Here is a 24,852-nt window from a genome sequence, read left to right as displayed (position 1 = left end):
AAAAAACAATTCTGGACAGAACTTAACCTACTATGTATCATTCATACTCAATCTCATACTTGACAGCCTGGGCCATTAGCAAAAGGAATAAAGAAATTGATCAATTATTCATAGAAAATGTGTTAGAGGCTTCAGAATTTCATAAAAGACATCATGAAAAAAATTATAAAAACCAGTAGCAAGATACACTTCTCCTTCCAGTGTGCTGTAGTATCAGTGTGGTGGTAATCTAATTGTACTGAAATGTGATTTTGATTGCATGTTAATAAATAAAGTTGTCCGGGGGTCAGAGCCATTAGAGCCATAGCAAGAGTGTGGCAGTGGTGGCACACGCCTTTAATCCCATAGATCTCTGTGTGTTCAGGGATACAGCCAGCATTGGAGACATATACCTTTAAGACCTAGGGGGCTGTACATTCAGACAGTGACAAGGCAGTCATGTGTTTGGGTTTACAACCAATGAGAAGGCAGAATAAAATACTATAAATAGACGAACAGACAGGAAATAGGTCTCTTTCGGGAAGCTGGGACACTGCAGGCGGAAGGGTGAGATTTTAGCTCTGAGCTCTGACCTCTCGGCTTTCTCTTTTACATTGTTTCTGTGTTTCTTATTTAATAAGACGGTTGGATATATCTACATATCAGGATGTGTCTCTTTCCCCTCTAGATGATTCACACCATCAATATTCATTAAGTACTCATTTCATGGCAGGTCCTACCAATCAATTACAGGAGGAAAAATAGAGTTGCTTCCATGAGGATGTCAGAAAGTAGAGATAATGCAGTGAAGTACACTCTCTTGCAATGATTAGGCACACACAGTTATCAAGGAAGAGAAAACTTACTCAAGCAAACCAGAAAGGAAAAGATTCTCAGAGGAAGAGGTGTTTTTACTTTGAGTCTTCTGTTTCTATACATTGAAGCTTTTCCCCAGATAAACTAAGCTGGGCTTGGCCAGCATATGTTTGAAATCCCATCATTCTAGTAGTGAAAACTGGGAGATTCCTTAAGTTATGGCTTTGACTTCAATCTGAACAACACAACAAAAGCCCACATGAAAAGATAGTGATGTAAAAGTAGTGGAGCAACTGTCAGAGAACAGGAAGGGGATGAAGAGTCGAAAGAAAACGGGTCAGAGAGCACAGAAATTATCAAACTGTATTACACAGGTAAGTGAAGTTGTCTCAGTGACTCATTTTATATGACTAGTAGGACCAAATTAAAAACCTACTCAGTGCAGAAGAGTGAGGATATATCAATTATCCAAACAAAATAAATTAGTATCCTCCAGAATTCCATTTCTCAGAGAGGACAGCATTAAGAATTGGGTTAACTGAGCTTGTTTGTGCACACCTGTCATCCCAAACTCAGAAGGCTGAGGCAAGAAGACCAGTAGTCCCAGTCCAGCCTGGGCTACATAGTGTGACACTTTCTCAAATATTAATGGCTAAGGATGGAACTCATTGATAGAGAGATTGCCTAGTGTTGGTTAATTTTCTCTTGCTGTGATAAAACACCATGGCAAAGGCAACTTATAGAAGGGTTTACTTGGGTTTATGGTTCCAAAAGAATCAGGGTCCATCCTGGCAGAGGGAAAGGATGTGACTGGAGCCCCAGCTGAGGGATCATTCTTGAACCACCATCAGGAGGCAGAAGGGGTATATGAGAAATGGCTCTAGACTTTGAAACTTAAACTCTTCCCCCTGTAACATACTTCCTTACACAAAGCCATACCTCCCAAGCTTTCTTAAATAGTCCCACCAATTGAAGACAAAGCATTCAAATGCCCATGACTCTTGGTCACATCTCATCACATTTAGGAATCCCAAGAACCTAGATTTTGTACAAAGCATGAAGTAAGGAATTGGAGTATACCTATTAATCTTTTTCTTTTTTTAAAGATTTATTTATTTATTATACATACAGTGTTCTGCCTGCATGTATGCCTGCATGCCAGAAGAGGGCACCAGATCTCATTACAGATGGTTTTGGCCACCACATGGTTGCTGGGAATTGAACTCAGGACCTTTGGAAGAGCAGCCAGTGCTCTTAGCCTCTGAGCCATCTCTCCAGCCCTAATCTTTTTTTCTATATACTTTTCTACAGTATAACTGAGCCACACAGTATCTTACACTCATGGTTATATTCTTAATGAATTTAGGCTATCTTCTCTGCTTACTAAAAGTCTAGTTTACATATTAAATGGCATTACAATATTCCCTTGGGAGAATATCTTGGCCAATTGGACCATTTTTCTATTTAGCCATTTAAGGTTGTTACTAAGTGTCTATGGTTATATACAAGTAATCCTTGGATTACCTTGGTACTGATGTTGCAAGTAGAAGTGGTCTGATGTGGACCTTAGAAGAATTCTAAGTAGGTACAGAGACAGGCCAGACACAGAAAGAGAAAACAGGAACACCATCCTGCTTGCAAAGACAGTGGGCTTAGGATCCTGCAACAACCCTGTGGGATAAAGAGAGGCTTAAACTGCTAGAGAGAAGGGAACGTTGAGAGGGAATATCAATCATACAAGGCAGGGAGACAAGCAGGAGGCCATCGCTCACAAGGAAAAGACTTCAGAGGTGGAGACTGGCCAAAGCCAAGGGAAGGGAAAGGACCAGCCCAGTGAATTAAGGCATCAAAGATGACAAGGTAAACAATTTCTGTGTGGGGCTTCTAATGGCATCTCTTGATTTTTGAATAATACATTCTGAGGTTCCACTTTCAGTCAGTGCAAATGCTAACCATGCACCAAAACTGTCATCTTTTGAGAGCTGGGGGAGTAGTTCTATGTTTAAGACCACTTGCTGATCTTGTAGAGAATGTGGATCCATTCCCAGCACCCACAACAGACGGCTCACAACCACCTTTAACTACATTCCCAGAGGATCCAAGACCCTGATTCTATCATCTGCATGTAGAGAGTGCACAAGGACAGGGAGGAATAAAAGTGTGCACATAAAGTAAAAAATAAATAAAGCCTTTAAAAAAGCACCATGTTGCCAGGCGGTGGTGGCGCATGCCATTAATCCCAGCACTCAGGAGGCAGAGGCAAACGGATCTTGGTGAGTTCAAGGCCAGCCTGGTCTACATAGCGAGATCCAGGAAAGGCCCAAAGCTACACAGAGAAACCCTGTCTGGGCGGGGGTGGTGGTGGTGAAGCACCATACTTCAAAGTTTAGTATTTAGTTTCCTTGACATTTCTTTGGTTTTGTATAATTGGAATAAAATATCCTATACATTTTGTTACACTTAAAGTTGGCTACTTTTCATCAGTGTTTCTGGGGTTGCATTTCTTTGAGTTTGTTATTTTGTTCTGTTTGTAGTGTTTGGAATAGAATGTTGCACAGGCCTGGAGCTGCTCCTAGCCTCTTCAGTTTGTAGCTTAGGCTGACCTAAAACTCACTGTTTTCCTGCCTTCATATGCTTGGTTTTTCACATTAAAGGAATGCACTACCACTCTGAGATGATTACTCCCTCCCCTCTCTCTCTTTCCATTTTTTCTTCTTATCTCTCCCTTCTCTGCAGTCTTTTACTCTTGTAGAGAGGTAGAGACCAGGTGAACCAGCACATCTGCATTGTTTATAATCATGCTCAACATCTCATCACAGTCATGTTCAGCCACCTCTGATGAGCTCCCTTCCCACTTCCCCTTTTATTTTTTCTTCATGAGACTCTAGAATTCTGTTCCAAAGGAAAGCAGGTACATTCACATCAAGAGGAAGAAGACTGCCTGAGTTACCAAGGGCCTCCTTTGTGCCAACCCTTGTGCTTAATACTGTAGATTAAAAATAAATGATGCCAGCCACCAGTTCATACCCTGTGCGACACCTAGAATAGTCAGAAACAGACATACAACATGCTATGATAAGGATGTAGATGAGGAATCAACCAGAGGAGAAGATCCAGATGTTGGAACAAAGGAGCATGTAGAAGCTGGTGAATCCTGGGGATGGCATATTGAAGCCTGGTGCTCAGGCAGACAGAAACTGAATCTGTTGTGTGGGACTGTGTACCTCAGACCATGTACACACAAGTTATTTCCCTCATTGTCTCCCCCCGCCCATCTCTCTCCTTCAGGTCTAGGTGGATCCCTACCACAGATACCAGTTGGAAGATTCTCTTCTCCACTCTTGAGTTCACAGGAAGCCTGATGGAGCTGGACCTAAGTGGAAATCCAATGAGCTGCTTTGCACTGTGTAGACTTTGTAGGACCCGGAGATGCCCTAGATGTCATCTTAGGACATTGTGGTGAGTCTGGCCTGGGGTCTTCCCTGAAGCAGGGATGGAAGGAATGGAGACAAAATGCAAAACCTGACTCTAGGGTGAGGATTTTTATTCATCAAATATTTGTCAAACTATCTTGACCATACCTGAGACAGATGCCAGATTGGCTATGATAAACAAATGGGATTCTGTTCTTGGGCATCATGATAGAATGACATTCATCAAGGAACCCCACTAACAACAAGTTCATGAGGTTTTCAGTGGAGCAAACTTCCTGAGAAAGGGACTAGGAGAGCTGAAGAACACAGAGACAATGGGAAGCCCACAGGGAGAAAGCTCCAGGCCCAGGGAATGGCATCTCCCCATTTCCTCCTGCTCTCTGCCCTTGTAACCAGCCTTCTACTCTGTTTCTTATTATTTATTTATTCATTTTACATACCAACCACAGATGCTCCTCTTATCCCCTGTCCCATTCCCCCTATCTACTCTGTTTCTATGAACTCCATCTTTATTAAGATTTTACATGACAAGTTAGATCATGCCCTATTCTATGGCTGGTGAATTTCATTTCAGATGATTCTTGAAATACACCAGTGAACTGTCTTGGGCCCTGTGGAGCTCTGCCATGATCAGTCACAGCAAGGTAGTAGTCTCCAAGCTGTACTCCATTGTTCCTGCAGCTCAGCTGTATGAAGCATGGATTATCCACCCAGATTAGAAAAGGAACTCCAGAGAGCTAAACACTGTTAACACAGCACACCAGGGCTCACAAAGGGAGACCTGAGCTCAGTTCCCAAGAGCAGTGAGCCTGGAGAAGCTGATTGTGAGCATCCTCCCTACAGGCTCATCAACTGTGGCCTCACATCCAGCCACTGTGCAGACCTGGCCTCAGTGCTCAGGGCCAGCACCAGCCTGGCTGAGCTAGACCTGCAGCTGAATGACCTGGGCGACCGTGGTGTGAGGCTGCTGTGTGAGGGGCTCAGGAATCCTAACTGCAACCTCAGCATCCTGCGGTAAGAAAGACTCTGGGAGTCCCTCTGGGCAAGAGGTAAGGGAAGAGACACAGGTGCATTACTACATGACAAGACATAGAAAAGAAAAGGGACAGATAATGCACAGTCAGCCTGGCTCCTGACCAGCTGTGCCACTTACACCCTGTGACATTGCAAGTCACTTTCTTCTCTACAACTCAGTTTCCTCATCTATTAAATAGAATGCCATACCCACCTCATGGATTGTAATGACACAAAATGTACATATGTAAAAACAAAGATAATATCAGGTAGATATCTGGGCACAGTGGAATCACATGTATTAGCAAGGCTGTATATCCTGAAAGACTCCCAGGTTTGCCTTACTCCAGGACAGTGCTTCAATCATTTATTCATTCATGAATCCATGCATGCATTCATATAAGGCCCTCTGGGCATTAGCCCAGACCCTACGGATACAATTACAAACACACGTGACTCTGTCCTCCTGAAACTGTGTGAAAAGAGACAGACATAGATCAAACACCAGCACATGACTCTGTATTGACAAGCTCTGCTGAATGCTGTGGAGTCAACAGTATTGTGAGAATGTCATGCTGTGAGAGATGGGACTTCATTGAATGGCTCAGGGTGGGGGTGGGGTCTGAGTCCTGAAGGGGAAATAGGACTTAGGTGGGCCAAGCTGAGGCCAGGGCCCAGACAAAGGCAGAGTTGGGGAAAGCTCTGGAACAGAAAGAGGCTGGAGCCCTACAGCAGCCTGAGACAGGCCTCTGTACCAGAAATGCTGCCATTCCCCCTGAGCTACAGTTTCACACAAGCTCAGAAGCCTCAAACTACAGCCCTGGAGACCCTGGTCCTCCATTCAGCCCCTTCATGCCGTCTCTGAGCTTCTCCCTCTCCTGTCCCTCCACCTCCCCAGCACAGCCCACAGCCAGTTTCTAGTGAACTTCCCAGAGGATGCTGGCCAGTGCCCTTCATGGGCTAGAGAACCACAGAGGCTCCCGTCCCCTGCAGTGAGAATCTTCTGGTTTTTCCAGCCAACAGGAGAAGTCCAGCAGGCCTGTGCCACGGGACTTCCCTCTGTCAGGCCTTCTGCTTCAACTCTATTCTTGTTATTATTATTGTTATTGTTATGTTAATGTTGTGAATGTATATGTCAGTGGTTTCGATCTTCCTAATGCTGTGACACTTTAACACAGCTATTCTTGTTTTGGTGACCCCAAACCATAAAATTATTTCTTCATTACTTTATAATTTTGCTACTGTTATGAATTTTAATGTAAATATTCCTTATTTCCAAGGTCCATAGGCAACCTCTGTGAGAGGGTCATTAGAATCTCCACACACAAGTTGCAAACCACAGGTTGAGAGCCACTGGTATATATGAGTGTAGGTGCTCTCAGAGACCAGAGGAGTCAAAATCTCCCAGAACCGGAGTTACAGGTGGATATAAGCTGCCTGGAGTGGGTTCTGGGAATTGAACTCAGGTCCTCTGGAAGAGCAGTATGTGCTCTTAACCACTGAGCCATCTCTCCAGCTCTCTGGTTTGAATGCACAGGAGCAGTTGGGCAGTGAAGAGTTTTCTTTCCACTTCTCTGGGAGCTGAAACTGGCCTACCTGCTCTGCACCTTTGTTCCCCAGCCTGCTTTCAGCCACAACTGTTTCTCACAGGCTGAAGAGCCTGTTCAGAGCTGGTGTCTGCTGCATGTGACATTGCTCAGGCTCTCATGAGTGCAGGAAGCTACCTCCCCCCCTGCTTTATCTGTGCCTTGCAATAGGCAGATGGGAGTGATATAGCTCTGGTTATGGACTGAGGATGTGGAAACCCAGAGAAGTCACTACCCTAAAACCAGAAATCCTGGAACTTGGGGATCATAAGGATAGGACTTGAGGACCTTTGGTTGTGGCTGCTGTGTAAGGACAAGCCTTCCTTCCTTAGCACTAGAGGAAAGGGGGAGGGAGGTGAGAATGGATCCAAGGCTCTTTCCCTCATGGTGAATACCCATGATCCTAGTGCTATGTGTTTACTTTGAACACCCGCTCAGAATCCCTTTGGGGATATGGCCATGACCTCCAGTCACTGAAAATCCTGATGGCTACTGTGTAGCCCTTTGCCAACTAGAATCCCCTCATCTATGGCCATGTTCCTTTCCCCTAACAGTCTATTTCCAATAACTGAACTGTGGAGGAGGGGTATAAAGGGTAAGACCCTCATTTCAGCTCTGGAAAGTTCTAAAGGTCCTCACCCTGGATTCAGATCTCCCTGCACACTGACCATGGTCCACTGACACTGTGTCATGGACACATCTTCCTCCATTCATCCCACTACTCTCCATCCTTTGTCCTGGTTTTTGAGTCAAAAATAAGCCTAAATAAGGCTCCTCAACGGTTCCATCTGCAGACAAGAGTCTAGGATCCTGGACCCTGAGGCCTCATGGTCCTGTGGTGGATCCCAGAAGAAACAACCCCCTCTTGTACTTGCAGGCTGGACCAGGCCCCTCTCAGTGACCAGGTGATGATGGAGCTCAGAGCCCTGGAGACAGAGAATCCACAGCTGCTCATCTCCAGCACATGGTAAGGAGTGGGCACAGAAAACTCCTTTTGGCCAGCCCAGGCTCTATGTGACTTCTGATAAGCTCATATGTGGGAAAAGTGTCCTGAGTGGGTGGAAAAAACAAGCACATCCACACAGAAACTAGGAACCATGAGTCTAGACTGAGATAGGTGTGTGTGTGTGTGTGTGTGTGTGTGTGTGTGTGTGTGTGTGTTATGGTTTTAAAGTTCAAAAAATAAAATCATATAGCATGCCTTCTTAAGTTCTTCAACTGGGAAAAAAGAATATGAAAAAGCTGAGTTAGTGGTGAGTCCTCTGGCACTGCAAGTGTGATAATAGTAGCCAACAGTGAACCCAGACCACTAGACAATGAAAACAGTCACCAAAACTAGGAGAGAAAGAAACAGACAGAAAGACTCTTGGGGGAAAATAACACAATGTGTATCACTGTCCGAACTCCAATATTCAGACATGTGTGCATACACACACACACACACACACACACACACATACACACAAACACACACACACACACACACACACACACACACACACACACACACACATACACACACCATATGATGGGAAAGCCACAGGACAGGAAAGTCATCTTCCACTCCAGAGACTTTGCTGAAGCCCCATGTTCTCCCACTTTGGCACATTTCAGTTCATGACCATGAATTCCATCTGTTCTCAAGTTCCTAGCTGCTGTGACACACTTGAATGGAGGGTGTACTAAAGACTTAGGAGGGTCAGCCATTCATTGAAAAGACATTCCTGCAGACCTACTGTGCATCATACACTGTTTTGAGATCTGAGTGCACATCAGTGAGCAAGACAGGCACAGCCCAACATTTGCTATCTCAGTCCATCAGGGAGGAGACACTTGTTCTCCCACAGTCACATAATTGTACCTGGGAACCATATTATTACAGTGTTGGTCTCTCTGAACTCATCCAAAGCTGAGGTGAGCTGAGGTGAATTCTCAAAGATTGGAAATGAAGGATGAGCCTAGAAAAAGAAAATTCCAGGCAGACATAGAGATTGTAAGGGAGCAGAGAGAGCAGCTCATTGAGGGGCAGGAAACCATGTGTGGGACCATCTGCTCTACCTCACTGTCATCTGGAAGCTCCACAGAAATGCAGGTTCTCAGGCCCCATTCCATTCCTGCTGACTCAGATTCTCCAGTGAGGCAGCTTCCTTTAGTGAACTCTCTGATTTAACAGCCTTTCCAGGTGACATTTAAGCACAATGATCTGAGAGCCACTGGTCTAGAAGTCAGTGAGCAGGAAAGGATGACATAGGAGGGCCTAGGGAGGGACAGGGGCCACAGTAAGGACTAGGAACCATGCTAAGAAGCTTCTGTTTCTCCCCAGGGGAATTGAAAAGCATTCCAGTGCCTCAGCTATGAAGGGGCATCTCCACCTACTTTTTATGGTCAGTTACTGTGTAGAAAATGAGCTAGAAGGGACCAGATCAGAAGCAGGGATACCTGTCAGAGGATGCTGCAGTGGTTCAGAACACTGCTCACTCCATCCTAGGAAAAGGATGGAGTCTGTGGAGGGAGAGAGTAGAGAACAGAAAGGAGAGAGATTTGGAAGGTAATGTCTAGGTGATTGGCATTGAGGGTGAGTGATTATTAGTTTGTTTTGTGCAGCTATAACTCAATGTCTGACACTGGGCATTTAACATAAAGAACATAGATTATTTCTTGCAGTTCTGGATACAGGGAAGAGTAAGGACATGGACCCTACATCCAAAGGTAAGGGCATGGACCCTACATCTGGTTGTTCAACAGGGAAGATTAGGTGAGAGCCCAAAGTGGCTTTATTGGCAAGTTCTGTCAGGCCACAAGAATCTATTCCTGTTACGATGATTTTAACTCGTTTGTTTAAGCAGAGCACTCATGATCTTATAATTTCTTATCCTTCCTTCTATAAGCATGGTGACATTGGGGATTAGCTTATCACTGTATGAACATTGGGGCACATATTTAAACTCAAGCAAAGGAGAGGTTGAGATGATCCCAGTACTGGGGTATGGACACCCAGGAGGATGGGGCATTCTTAGAGATACAGGCCTGAGAAGAAGCACAGAACTGAGTTCAAGTTCAAATGACTTGGATTTTATATGGACATATCATGTACACAGCCCTAATTTCCCTGGTTTTTCCTGACATCTGAGGAAAATAACTTGCCTGTATATAGGAAGCCATGTGTGATGGATCATACTAAGAACATGGATGGAGAAGAAATGGATGATAACTCAAACTCATTTAAGTGGCAGAGACTACAGGCAGGTATGTGATGGGTTCAGGCCTGAAGCATCATGAATATTAAATGAAGGGGAATCTATAGGGGAAGTCATCATTTCTTTCTTTTTAAAATTTATTTTGTTTTAGAATTTTAAACATGAATATGGGTTCTGTATTTAGATCATTTTTACCTTTCTTCTGCACACTCTGTCTTCCTGTGACCCACCCACAAACTCTCTCTCTAATTCATGAATTATTCTTAAATATTATTTTAAATACATGTATGAATACACATATGTATGTATGTGTATATATTAATACAGCCTAATGACCCCTTTTGGAGTTGGTCAAGTATGCATCTTTAAGGCTGACTATTTGGGATTGGATAACCTATTGTCGAGTTCTTTCAGAGGAGGACTGATTTTATTCCTCTCTAGCAGCTGTTATCAGTACCTGGGGCCTGTGAGATTTCCTCCATCCACATAGCTTTACAACTGGTGTTGTCATTGTGCAGATCTTGTAGAGGCAGTGATATTGTTGTGATTTCATGAGTGCAACTTCCCTCTCACATACAGAAGACATGATCTTAGGTGTGCTGGAACTCATTTCTATCCCTGTCTCTGACATGGACCAGGACAGGCTCTCCACAAAGAGCCCACCCTATAAAGATCTTCCTCAACTAGAACACAGAGGGAGGACTGCTTCCTTCTCTCCCAGCCTTGGGGGCTAGCACTGCCCCTCTATCAATCTCTGGCTGGCATCAGGCTCTGTATCAGGGCTCTGTAGATGTAACTAACCGTCTTATTAAATAAGAAACACAGAAACAATGTAAAAGAGAAAGCCGAGAGGTCAGAGCTCAGAGCTAAAAATCTCACCCTTCCGCCTGCGGTGTCCCAGTTTCCCGAAAAGAGACCTATTTCCTGTCTGTTCATCTATTTATAGTATTTTGTTCTGCCTTCTCATTGGTTGTAAACCCAAACACGTGACTGCCTCGTCACTGTCTGAATGTACAGCCCCCTAGGTCTTAAAGGTATATGTCTCCAATGCTGGCTGTATCCCTGAACACACAGAGATCTATGGGATTAAAGGCGTGTGCCACCACCGCCACACTCTTGCTATGGCTCTAATAGCTCTGACCCCCGGACAACTTTATTTATTAACATACAATCAAAATCACATTTCAGTACAATTAGATTACCACCACATTTCCCCTTTTCTATTTTAATAAAAATAAAAAAAGCAAAAGGTTATAACTAACAAAAGAAAAACTATATACAAAAGTACAATAACTATATACAATATATATAAGTAATAAATACCTAAACAGATATTTGACAAATCAGAGAAAATAATTCCATTATCTATCCTATTTTGGTAATTCCAAGATGTATCTAATGCACTTTCTATCCTAATTAATTTTCAACTATAACTAACTAATCTTCATCCATAACTAACTAATCTTCAACTCCCTCAGAGACCCAAGAAGGGAATAATATTAGCTAACAAAAATAAAAACAGGAAGTGCATGCAAGCAACTTCCAAAAAATTTGTGAGTTGACAGAAACAGCCAGCTGCCTGGGGAGTCACCTGAGGTTTCTCCGCAGTGTTGGGGCATCAGCTTCAGCCTATAGGCTTAGTGTATCTGACAGACTCATTTGTGATGTAGGATGTATACAAGGTCAACAGTTCAACTTCACATTGGGTGAGAGCAGTCCACGTACCAGAAACACCTGAATTCCACTAGTGTCCTTCATGCACTTTCTTTTCTACCAAGGCTAATTCTTTCTCAGCTTCAGGTGATAATTCTCTTGGACTATTTAAGTCCTTGTCACCTTCTAAGGTTTTGAACAAATTAGTCAGTTCATCATTTTTTACCCCAACAATAGTTCTTAGATGAGAAATATCTCCAAATAATCTTTGAAAGTCATTAAGAGTCTGTAGTCTATCTCTCCGAATTTGCACCTTTTGGGGTCTAATTTTTTGTAGCTCTATTTTATATCCTAAATAATTAATAGAATCTCCTCTTTGTATCTTTTCAGGAGCAATTTGTAATCCCCAGAAAGACAAAATTTTCTTTACTTCTTCAAATATTATTTCTAAAGTATCTGCATTTGAGTCAGCTAGTAAAATATCATCCATATAATGATAAATTATAGATTTAGGAAATTTTTTATGTATCACTTCCAATGGCTGTTCTACAAAATATTGGCACAGAGTTGGGCTATTCAACATTCCCTGAGGGAGGACCCTCCATTGAAATCTTTTAACCAGTTGAGAATTATTATAAGTAGGCACTGTAAAAGCAAATCTTTCTCTGTCTTTTTCTTGTAAGGGTATTGAAAAGAAACAGTCTTTTAAATCAATAACTATGAGAGGCCATCCTTTTGGTAACAGAGTAGGCAAAGGCATCCTAGATTGTAGAGAGCCCATTGGCTGAATTACTTTGTTAATTGCTCTAAGGTCTGTTAACATTCTCCATTTACCAGATTTCTTTTTAATAACAAATACAGGAGAATTCCAAGGGCTGGTTGACTGTTCAATATGCTGAGCATTTAACTGTTCTTCTACCAGCTCTTCTAAAGCCTGGAGTTTCTCTGTTGTTAAAGGCCATTGCTGGACCCATACAGGCTTGTCTGTTAACCATTTTAAAGGTAGAGCTGTTGGTGTTTTTGGAAGATCATCAGTTACTGTGCCCTGTTCTTGTATAATATGGATGGCTGGTGACCACTCATTAGAACAATATCTTCTAATATTTCTCTCAGTAACATGTGCTAGTTTATGATTTGTTTCTGAGATTGGAGGGATGTTAATCTGAGTATTCCATTGTTGCAACAAGTCTCGACCCCACAGGTACATAGTTATGTTAGCCACATATGGTTTTAATTTTCCTCTCTGTCCTTCTGGACCTATACATTCGAGCCATCTTGCACTCTGTTTCACCTGAGATAATGTCCCAATTCCTAACAGTTGAACGTTTACCTCCTGAAGAGGCCAAGTTGGATGCCAAAATTCTGGTGCAATTATGGTAACATCCGCACCTGTGTCTACCAGACCAGACAACAAAACACCATTTATTTTTATCGTTAATTTTGGTCTTTGTTCATTAATAGAAGTTTGCCAAAAAAATTTTCTTTATGTTTTCTCCTGAATTTTCTATTCTCTCTGTTTCATCAACTTGACCAGCATGATTTATTCCACTAGGCATTTGGTTATTTAATCGCTCTCCAGAGCAGGGATTTCCTCTATAGCTGCAGGAAAGGTTTGAACTGGATTTGCACTGGGGGCCTGTGCAAGGCCCCTCTGGGAGTTTCCCGAAGACTGAGGCAAAGGATTACCCTGTCTGTCCTTTGTTGATCTACATTCGTTGGTCCAGTGTTTTCCCTTACCACACCTTCTGCATACTCCAGAAGGAAGGGGCATTCTGTTGCCATTGTTCCTTGAAGAAACATTGTTTCTGGGAATGACCTGTCTACAGTCCCTTTTCAAATGTCCTTGCTTTCCACATCCAAAACATCTAACACTCCTCAAACCTTTTGAAATTACTTCTCCTACCCATGTATCATCATGCTCATCAGCTTCAACATTAATTGTTTCTCTAATCCAATCTTCCATAGGTGCAGATCTTGCCCTTAATGGCCTGATTATTCTTTTGCATGCTGCATTCACATTCTCAAAGGCTAAAGATTCAATTATTGCCTTACCAGCTTCTGAATCCGAGACCATTCTCTTTATTGCTGAAGCCAGTCTTTGTAAAAAATCTGTAAAAGACTCTTTTGGGCCTTGCATCTCCTTTGTAAATGACTCAGATTTTTTTCCTGGTTCCTCAACTCTGTCCCATGCATTCAAGGCTGCCGTTCGACATAAAATTAGGGTTTGGACATCATATAAACATTGTGTTTGTGCTGAAGCATATTGGCCTTCGCCAATAAGCTGATCCTGGCAAACTTGTATTCCTTTATCCCTCCATTGTTTTTCTATGTTTTTAGCCTCCTCCTTAAACCAAGTCAGAAATTGAAGTCTCTGGCTGGGTTCCAGAACACCTTGTGCAAGGTCCCGCCAGTCCTGTGGTACTATCCTATTATATGTTGACCAAGAGTTTAACATTTGCTTTACATATGGGGAATGCATGCCATAAGATACTATTGCCTCCTTAAACCTTTTTAAATCCAACATTTCAATTGGAGCCCAAATATTTTGTGTAGCCATTTGATCAGGCATCTGCTGTACGGTTACAGGATAAATTAAGGGTGACTGTGTGAAAACAGGCTTTCTTTCTGCAACCTTATGTTCCCGACTTGAACCAACTTCACTGTTAATTTCTTCTGTCTGAATTTTTACAGGTTTAACACGTTCTTCTAAAGCTGTTATTCTGGCACTTAAATTGACTATCTTTTTAAATATTAAAATGTGGATTAGTATAGTGATAAGCTGCATAATTCCACCAATACTAATATTATATAGTTGTTCCATTATCAGACTGCCTAAAATTTCAAACAAAAACCAATTTTCTTCCGGTGAACACATAAAACCCATTTTTTTTAATGTGGAAAAAAATTCTCTTTTAGATAGTTTCCTTTAAAATATCTGATATGTTATGACTTACCAAATCTGCGTAGAACAGTAGAAATCCGAGGGGATTTTCAAAACAGCCACCTAGTGTCCCAGGTGTAAATCCAAAGAGAAAGAGAGAGAAAGAGAGAGAGAGAGAGAGAGAGAGAGAGAGAGAGAGAGAGAGAGAACAAGAAAGCGTAGCTGGCTAAAGTTTAAATGCAGCCACGTGTTCCCTCTTGTGCCGAGTCAAGGCTTGGGTCTGGCTTCCTTAAGCTCCGACCACGTGCGTTGGCTTTACAGGCAGGGCCCTGTTCGGCAGGGCAGGTCTGAGTTGTTTGTAGCACCGGCTTTAAGGAAGCAGGATTAAGCAAGCAGCTCACCGATAGTCCAGCCTGAGGTCAAGCAGACCTAGACCCAGGCTAAGAAGCCGCCGCTCGGACTAAGAAGCCGATCGCCGCCGGCCGCCGCCGGCCACCTGCCGCCCTTGCAGGAAAGCGGACCTGCCGCCAAGCCAAGCAGTTTTTAATGGATTGTTGTCACGTTGGGCGCCAGATGTAGATGTAACTAACCGTCTTATTAAATAAGAAACACAGAAACAATGTAAAAGAGAAAGCCGAGAGGTCAGAGCTCAGAGCTAAAATCTCACCCTTCCGCCTATGGTGTCCCAGTTTCCCGAAAAGAGACCTATTTCCTGTCTGTTCATCTATTTATAGTATTTTGTTCTGCCTTCTCATTGGTTGTAAACCCAAACACATGACTGCCTCGTCACTGTCTGAATGTACAGCCCCCTAGGTCTTAAAGGTATATGTCTCCAATGCTGGCTGTATCCCTGAACACACAGAGATCTATGGGATTAAAGGCGTGTGCCACCACCGCCACACTCTTGCTATGGCTCTAATAGCTCTGACCCCCGGACAACTTTATTTATTAACATACAATCAAAATCACATTTCAGTACAATTAGATTACCACCACAGGGCTCCCTGTCTCATTCTGAGCTGCTATGGCCTAGGACTCACCTCCATTCATGCTCATTCATCTTTTCATTGAGGTTCTTTTCACAATCCACTGGATACATATTAGGAAAATCAACGCTTCTGGACCAATAGGAAATGAAACACAAGAACTGGGTTGGGAGCAGATTGGAGAGATAGAATTGCTCAGAAGGCAAGAAGTTGTAAGAAAGCAATACAAAACACTATATATGTGTATATATATATATATATATATATATATATATATATATATATATATATATATATATATATGTAGTATGTTAATAGATATAGATAGATAGGTAGATGGATGGATGGATGGATAGATAGGATGGATAAATAGATAGATGGATAGAATGCAGATAAACTCAGGAACAGCAATAAACAAAGTTGGATGGCACACTTCCTGGAAGGCCTAGGCTGGTCATACTGGAAACAGAGTTCAGGCTTGGGCCAGTACTAGGGAGGGCTGAGGAGACATAAAGTGACCACTTCCTGACCTCTTCCAGAGGAGTGGTACTCACAATTTAAATCTCCAGAGCCCCTCCATCCATCTCCTCCTGACAAGCCCCTGGAACCACTGGGGACTGAAGATGACTTCTGGGGCCCTACAGGACCTGTGGCTACTGAGGTGGTTGACAGTGAGAGGAACCTGTACCGGTGAGTGAGCTCTGCCTGGCAAAGGCTGACTTTACCCAGTTCACTTTCCACAAGGGATCCCCACAGATAACACCCACCTAGTCTCTACTGTGTCTCCTCCCCCATCACCAAGAGGCAAGGCAAGGACTGGAATAAGAAGCTTGGGCTGTTATAAAAACAGAGGTCTTTTTCATAAAATTTTCAAACATTTACAAAACTGGAGAACATAAGATTTTCGCTGTCCAACACTCAGCTCCAGCAATCATTTTTCCAAGTTTGTTTCAACTACTCACATTCCCCCTTTGTCATCACTGTCACAGTATTGTGAGTCCAGGACATCAGGTGACTTCACACACAAACATTTCACTATCCCTCCCCCATAGTAAAGACAGGACCTCATCTTCTATGACCAGCACACCATTACCACATCAACAGAGCTGACTTGAGTCCTTCATTCCATCTATACAGTCTTTTCAACTTGGCTCAGTATCTGAATTGTGGTTTTTCTGCAGATTATTTTATTCATGATGTAAACAGCATCAGTCCCCTCATTATATTTGGATTCTCTTATCTCTTAGATATTCTTAAATATTCACTTGAGGAACATAAAGTCTTAGAAACTGAAGATGTGCCTCAGTGGTAGAGCCTTTAGCTAGTGTGCAAGGTCCTAGCTTGATTCCCAGAACTTAACACACACACACACACACACACACACACACACCTATTTCATCACCCTCATCATCATCACAGGCATATCTAACTGTTCCACATGAGTGTTATCTGTAGGTTTGCTCTAGATCGCTCAGTACTCACAAGTCTGTAAGATGGTGCTGTCATTACCCTGTGTACAGATGAGGAAACAGATTTGAGGGTTAAATGACTTAATCAGGCATCCACAGACAGCAGAGGAAGCAGAACTCAGAGCCATCTGGCTGAAGTCTGCTGTGTCCCCAGCACTGCACTAGATCTGCACCCAGCAGAGGAGCAGAGCTGGTGTTCACTGATGTCTGCCTCTTCCTCTTCTAGAGTTCAGTTCCCTGTGCCTGGTTCCTACCACTGTCCCAACACAGGACTCCGCTTTGTGGTGACAAGGGCAGTGACCATCAAGATTGGATTCTGTGCCTGGAGCCAACACCTGGACAAGACTCCCTTGCACCACAGTCACATGGTGGCTGGGCCTCTGTTTGACATCAAGGCTGAGCAGGGAGCTGTGGCTGCTGTGCACCTCCCTCATTTTGTGGATCTCCAAGGTAACCAAGGGAAGCATACAGAGTAGGATGGTGGGAATGGGAGGTGTTGACAGGTTATATCACTGACTGTACAATGATGGTTATGTGGAATGGTCTCATGGCTTTCTTAGCAGGGCAGAACAGGTTGTGAAAGTGGACACTGAGATGTTTTGTCATTTCTTCTTATCTGATGTATCTTCTTTGAAGCACATGTCTCCCAGTCTCATGATTTTATTTTTGTTTTACCTGAAGTATATGTCCTTAGTACCAATATTAGCTGGTGATTATTAAGTGCTCATTACCCAACATGTGCCTTGGGGGCCCAGGAGAGAACTGAGAATAAACTGAGAAATTTGAAGAGATTGTTGCAAAGTAAGACTAAGGAAATTAACAAGGATTATTTGTTACCCAGGGTCTACCAACACTGTAAACCATTACACTGCTGCAGGCAGGGAAAAATGATGTCACCAGATTCCATTTGAAAACTGGAGCAACAGAAGGATAGTTTCCTAAGAAAAGAGGGGGGCTCATAAATTGTTACAAACTCCATGATTTTCAAAAATTCCTTCAGAAGATTTTTTTATTTTTATTTATTCTTCTCTCATAGAATGCATCCCAACTGCAGCCTGCCCTCTCTCCACACCTCACAGTTATCCATCCCCTGTCCTCTCCCCCAGATCCACTGGTCCTCTGTTTCCCTTCAGAAAAGAACCAGGATCAAAGTGATTATCAATGAAAGACAGTACAACAAGTTGCAATAAATGAGCACAAACCCTCATTTCAAGGGTAGATGAGGCAAGAAAGTAGGAGGAAAATGGTCTTGAGAACAGAAAATAGTCACTGACACCTACTCCCACAAATAGGAGTCCCACAAAACAATAAGCTTATCAACCACAGCATGTGACCAAAAAGAAGATGTTTTAATAAATACAATATTCTTAGTGAAAGATATCATAAAGTAAGCCATCACTATATGTCTGTAATCCCAGATCTCCTGAGACTGAGCCAGGAGAATTTAGAATTCAAGTGCAGCCTAGACTATACAGCCAGATTATGCTTATGAAAAGAAAAAGCAACACCAGCAAGGAACCAGGTGTTGTACAAGTGGCTAATGATCGAACTTCCTCTCCTACTTCAAGGAGCACAGCAATAGGTGATAAAGATGAGGATTAGGTCAAGAGAGGAAACTGACAGGTGAAGAAGTTATAAAAGCTAGAGAAGAAACGCAGACTTATCCAGCTGATAGAAGAACCATGAATAGAAAACAAAGCATCCATCAGATTAAAATATACACATTAAATGTCAAGGCCAAAAGATGAACACAAATGAAGATGAGGAAAACAAGCACGACTCAGCTGAAAAGAACTCACAAAACAAATAAAAATAATAGTCACATTCATAAACACATGAGACCCTGACACAGGAGCACTGCTACCCGGATGATGCCTCCCCAGTGTGTCTAATGAGGCCAGTCCAGCAGGTGCACACAGGGCACCTGGTCTCCCCAAGATCACTTGCCCAGTCACCACTCAAGCTCTTCTCTGGAGGCCACTGCCCTTCTTATTTCTTACTCCCACTCTCAGATCAGAGAACTACACAATTGAAAAATCAATATATGTGATTCCATTAAAGGATATAGAAGGACAATACATGTAGGAAGGATAGTCACAGGGACAGGGGATGGCACATACCTGTAGAGTTCCTAAGGCTAGGCAAAAAGTACTGTGACTTCTAACTGAAGATACATAGTGAATTCCTGTATCTAAAAACCTAAAATGAGAATATAGATGGAAAAACTTACCAAGTCATCTTAGATGCCTCAGGAAATTTCTGGTCTTAACAATGAAAACTCCAGCACCCCACATCCCCCTCAAGTCTGGGAAAGTCATGACTATTGTTTACCCTAGCAAGAAGGGAAGTGTGAGAGATACAGCATCTTCTGGGACTCTGTCAAAATAACACAACACAAGGCATAGGCAAGTCAAGGATCTGGTGCTGAGGCTAAAGCTGATTTGGGGAAAACGAGGGTGTCAACTCCCAGAACTGTCACACAGGGTACATTTTAGTGCTCTGTGGTTCCATGTGAAATTATTAGCTGGCATGTCATTGATGGAAATCCTAAGCTGTACCACTCTATTCAAGAGCAATTTCATTGTCTCATTTCCTGGTGATAATTGATTCCAGAGCAATCACCCGAGAGAAATAGAAAAGCTCTCTGGTGAACAACACACATTGCAACACCGTTTGTCATGGACCATGTCGGGAGCAAACTCGGTGCTAAAGGGACAGGAAATGGTGGACTGCAGAGCGGTGCCTCCATTAGCAGGGGTCACATCAAGTTGGAAAGTGAGATTCAACATCATGATTCCACCCAGTGTCAACTTGACACCCAAGTACATCACTTTAATTTGTAACTTCCCACCTCATGTCTCTAAAGTTTCTGTTTTGTCTCATAAAGCAAAATATAATTTCAAAGAACCCCATAGTCCTTAATAATTCCAACAGTTTAAAAGCCCATAAAGACCACCTCTTATCTGATATTCAAGACAATCGTCTTAAATATGAGCTTCTATAAAATAAAAAAACAAGTTACATACTTCCAACTTACAACGGCATAGAATAAACATCGCCATTCAAAGATGGAAGAATCAGGGAATGAAAGAATGATAAGACCACAGCAAGACAAAAACTCCATCAGCATAAACAACAACTCCTGCAGCTCTATATCCATCCAACAATCTATGCAGCTCATGATGTCATTCACTGGACTCCAAAGGGAATAGGTAGCTCCACCACTCCAGTTTTTCCACATGATGCACACACAATCTCTCCTTGGGCAATCTCTCTACTCCATGCCTAAAACTTTATTTAGCAGAAAAAAATTGTGGTTCTGGCTTCTCCAACATCCTAGGATGTCCATTCCACCCTAGGCTTCACCTTCAAAGGTCCATAGGCTGAGCTTTCAGGATCTCCATGCAGGATCTTTGACTCAGGCAAATTGCCTTGCCTCAGCTGCTATCTGAAACTGTGCAGCATGATTCAGTGACCCCTCAATCCAGCATCTTTCCACTATAAAACTATAGGAACGTCACTGCCAAGTTCTGTTGACAGCTTGAGATGTGGCCACCTTGGACCACAGCTGTATGATGTGCTGACCATGGGAAACACTTCCTTGCATTTGCGTTTGCATTTGTGGAGCAGGGAACACCATCACTTCAGGCTTTCTGCCTTTAAATGAATGTGGGTCTTCACAAGATGAGTCTGTGAAGAGTGAGATTGTCCCTCGGGACCCCTTTCCTCTTGTCACCTGCACTGCAGCCTTTCCCTCAGTGACACTGCTCTCTCACAGCTACAGCGGGTTGTGTAGAATCATTCTGGGTACTTTCTGTTCTGAAACTCCTCCTGTCAAATTAGTCCCTTGTGTTTAAATTCATATTCACTCATATTTAGGGCATTAACACAATAAATCTAGACTATTGCCAAAACTGTTGGATGAATGGATCCTTTCACAGTTCCCAATGGAAACCTTGCTGCTCTCTGCAACCCCACAGACTGGCCTCCACTGTCTCTCTCAGCATTCTTGTCTTCCTGCTTCCACCTGAATGTTCCCATAAGCTCTGTTCTCAGCATGGAAGTGCTTTCCTAGTCCTAAGTACAAAACTCCTCACATGCCAGTCACAAAACAGTTCCAAAGTCTTATGAACCACATGATTAGGTTTATTGGAACAAACCATGGATCCTGATATGAATTTTCTACCCTAATTGCTTTACTTATAACTCACAAAAATACATGACAAAAGAAACTTAAGTACTGTGAATATTGCTCTCTATGCTGTGAATGTGTTGCTCTGATTGGTTAATAAATAAAGTGCTGACTGGCCAGTAGTCAGGTAGGAAGTATAGGCGGGACAAGCAGAGAAGAGAATTCTGGGAAAAGAAAGGATGACTCAGCAGTCACCAGCCACACAGAGGAAGCAAGATGTCACAGTAGAACGGAGAAAAGGTACCAAGCCACGTGGCTAAACATAAATAAGAATTATGGGTTAATTTAAGTGTAAGAGCTAGTCAGTAATAAGTCTGAGCTAATAACTAAGCAGTTTTCATTAATGTAAGTTTCTGAGTGATTATTTTATAAGCAGCTGTGGGGTCCTTGGTACCGGGCGATCACAGGAAAACCTTCAGCTACATGTAGAGAGAAAGGATTTGTTTTGCCTCACATTCCAAAGGAACAGTTCATCATGACATGGAAGTCTGAGAACATGGAGCTTGTGGCACCTGGTAACTTGTGTCAACAAAGCAAGCAGGGAACAGTGAATGCTTATGCTCATGTGACGTCTCCATTTTACACAGTCCTGGGTCCTAGTCCATAAAATGATGCTACACACAGTAGATAGGTCTTCCTTCCTCAACTAATCCAATCACAATAATCTCCTCTATTATTCCCTGAGGCCTATATACAAGTTGATTCTAGACTTCATCAAGTTCACATTTGACATTAGCTGTTCCATAGGTCCATCCAGCTTGTCTTCAGTGAACAAAGGTACACTGAGTCTCTTTCATAGCAGCAAAGAATTTAGAGGATTATGCCAAACCCCAAACACTGAAGCTGGTGATGGCAGCACCTCTAAGAACCTGCTGATTGTGAAATTTATGACAGTAGCCTCTTTGGCTGTATTCTTTATTATATCTGTTGATGAGACCATGAAGAGCCTCCATTACACTGTAAATGCTCCCCCATCAGCTAGACAGGACCAAGGGTAAACTACCTCCAATGAGGGTCAGTCTACATGAGTCACCACTGGCAACAGCTCACACTCACCCTCACTGGCATGGTGATTGATAATGAGGAAACAGTTGATAATTCTGCTGTGCTGTCACTGGACATTAATTAATAGAACTTAATTAAATTTTAACCATAGTTTTTCTCATAAATATCAAAACATCAACACAAACTAAATAGAAATCATAACCAAAGCAACTTATAGGAGAAAGATTTTATTGGGTCTTACAGCTTCAGAGGGTGAGTCCATGACCATCATAGCAGGGAGCATGGCAGGGAGCAGGCAGCCTTGGCACTGGAGCAGTAGTAGCTGAGAGCTTACATCCTTATTATCAAGGAGGAGAGAGAAAGGAAAGTGGAGACACTAAAAGCTTTTGAAATCTCTAAGCTCTCCCCAGTGACACACCTCCTCCAACAACACCACACCTCCTAATACTTACCGAACGATTCTACCAACTATGGTAGTCATTCTCATTCAAACCACCACAGTCATTATAAATCCTAGGGTGATATTATTCCAGCCAAACATGGCTCAATGGAAGTATTAAATCTACATATTTTAATCTGTTCTTTCACAGAGGGACAGGTAGACATCTCCTGGTTCTGTGTGGCCCACTTTCAAGAACATGGGATGGTCCTAGAAACTCCAGCCAGGGTGGAGCAGCATTATGCAGTACTGGAAAACCCAAGCTTCTCCCCAGTGGGAGTTCTAATGAGAAAGATTCCTGGTTTTGGACGCCTCATCCGAATCACTTCCATTACATTGATCTACTATCACCTCAATCTCAAGGATGTGACATTTCACCTTTACCTGGTCCCTAATGACTGCACCATTCGGAAGGTAACACTGAGGACCACAAAATGAGGCCAGGGTGGGCTGAGAGAAAACTTGAGATGTAGCTAGTGAGTCCCTAGGAGAGATTCTTAAGAGTTCTATAAGGGGAGTGTGTGTGTGTGTGTGTGTGTGTGTGTGTGTGTGACTCTGCCCTCCTCATGGCCCCCTCCACCAGAGTCTCATCCAAGTGTCTTTGATGCCCAATTACTAATCCCTAAGCATCCTTCTATAGCCTCTTTCTACCCATCAGAAGGATGGAAATTCTCCATGCACAATCTGTAGTTATCTCCTTTCTTCTTTGGCAGCTACCCTGCTCCCAAAATGAACCCAAAAAGATCTAATAATTCAACAATCTGTGTCACAGAACATAGGGTAGCTTGGAGGTGTCACCAGCCGATCCCACGAAAATGTACTATGTATCATCGTACGGTATTCAGACCAGATATTGTAGCCCAGCAATCTAGATAAATTGCTCTCTGTTCCCTAGGCCATTGATGATGAAGAAACAAAATTCCAATTTGTTCGAATAAACAAGCCGCCCCCACTAGACCCTCTTTACATTGGCTCCCGCTACATCCTATCTGGTTCCAAGAAGCTGAAAATCATCCCAAAGGTGAGCATCTAGGTGATTGCTACTCTTCAGAGTCAGATGCCAGGCTTGAGAACCTTGTGGGGCAGGTTACAAGGTTTTGCAACAAATTGAGATTGGGGAGAAAATAACTGATATTTAAGATGAGCAAGAATACACCAAATTGCTTTAGGTGGAAAGCAATTTAAGGAACTACACCAGAGTGCAGATTGAGCCTGCAGAACTAAGGAATTAGAGTCAATATGGCTCAGAGAAGCTTAAAGAGCAAGCCCTGGCTTAGGTTGTGTGAGCAGGACTTTCAGGATGAGCTCTCACTCATCTGTGGTTGTTAATGTTTGAATCTGAACTTCTCCTACAGATGTAAATGTTTAAACACTTGGTTCCCAGACAGTGGTGGTATTTTGAGAGTTTATGGAACAAATACGTGAGGCCTGGCCATCAGAAACAGGTCATTAGTGTCAGGCCTTGAGGATTATAGTCATGCCCTGCTCCCTACCTCACTGTATGATTTTCTGATCATCTGGGATATAATGAGCACTGCCACAATCTCCTGACACCAAGATGGAGTCCCAGTTTCCATGCATTTCCCACTACAAAACTAAACAATAACACAAACCCTTCCTCAAGGTGCCTCCTGTCAGGTTTTTGTCAGAGTGATGAGAAAAGAAACAGCACGATTGGGTCCCATCTCAGTCCTTAACCTTCTGAGTAAAGAAGTGTATTCAAAGGCTGTGGGTTACCTCAGTGCAAAAGATAACCAGTGTCTAGTGTAGTATGCAAGATCAAGAAAGTATGTGGTGGGGACAGCCCTCCTTCACAGGGCGAGTAGTTCATTCTCACATAGTAATTCTTTCTCTCTTTAGGAACTAGAGCTGTGCTACCGGAGCCCTGAAAAATCACAGCTCTTCTCTGAGATCTATGCTGGCCACATGAGTTCAGAGATTAAGCTAAAAATCAGAGACAAGAAGCATAAGAATCTCATATGGGAAGCCTTACTGAAACCAGGTAAAATTAGTTTAGGTCTGGATACCCCAAAGACAGAAGAAAGACAAGGAGTGAGGAGAGGTGTATTGTCATTAATTCCTGGTGTCATAAAATAGTCAGATTAGTTATATTGCTTTTGCTAGATATTAAACAGGTGGTCTGATCACAGTTTAAACTGCGATGTGTAGGTCAGCAGCTGTTACCAATTGTGAAAAAATAT

General features: G+C 42.8%; 1 protein-coding gene across 1 annotated transcript; it reads left to right on the top strand.

Moving 5' to 3' along the window:
* Positions 1 to 2,647: 2,647 nt before the first annotated feature.
* LOC143267071 (NACHT, LRR and PYD domains-containing protein 1a-like) lies at positions 2,648 to 24,852 on the top strand. Its single transcript, XM_076543987.1, has 9 exons — positions 2,648 to 2,655; positions 5,073 to 5,243; positions 7,707 to 7,796; positions 9,984 to 10,075; positions 16,086 to 16,236; positions 17,242 to 17,465; positions 22,803 to 23,065; positions 23,547 to 23,672; positions 24,512 to 24,852. Exons 1-9 carry the CDS (start codon positions 2,648 to 2,650, stop codon positions 24,746 to 24,748), a joined length of 1,362 nt encoding a protein of 453 aa, XP_076400102.1. The 3' UTR covers positions 24,749 to 24,852.

Source organism: Peromyscus maniculatus, chromosome 8 (genome assembly GCF_049852395.1).
Source record: "Peromyscus maniculatus bairdii isolate BWxNUB_F1_BW_parent chromosome 8, HU_Pman_BW_mat_3.1, whole genome shotgun sequence".
In the NCBI taxonomy this organism is placed as follows: Eukaryota; Metazoa; Chordata; class Mammalia; order Rodentia; family Cricetidae; genus Peromyscus; species Peromyscus maniculatus.
Note: the sequence above shows the minus strand (reverse complement) of the source record. Positions and strands in the feature narration are given on the sequence as shown.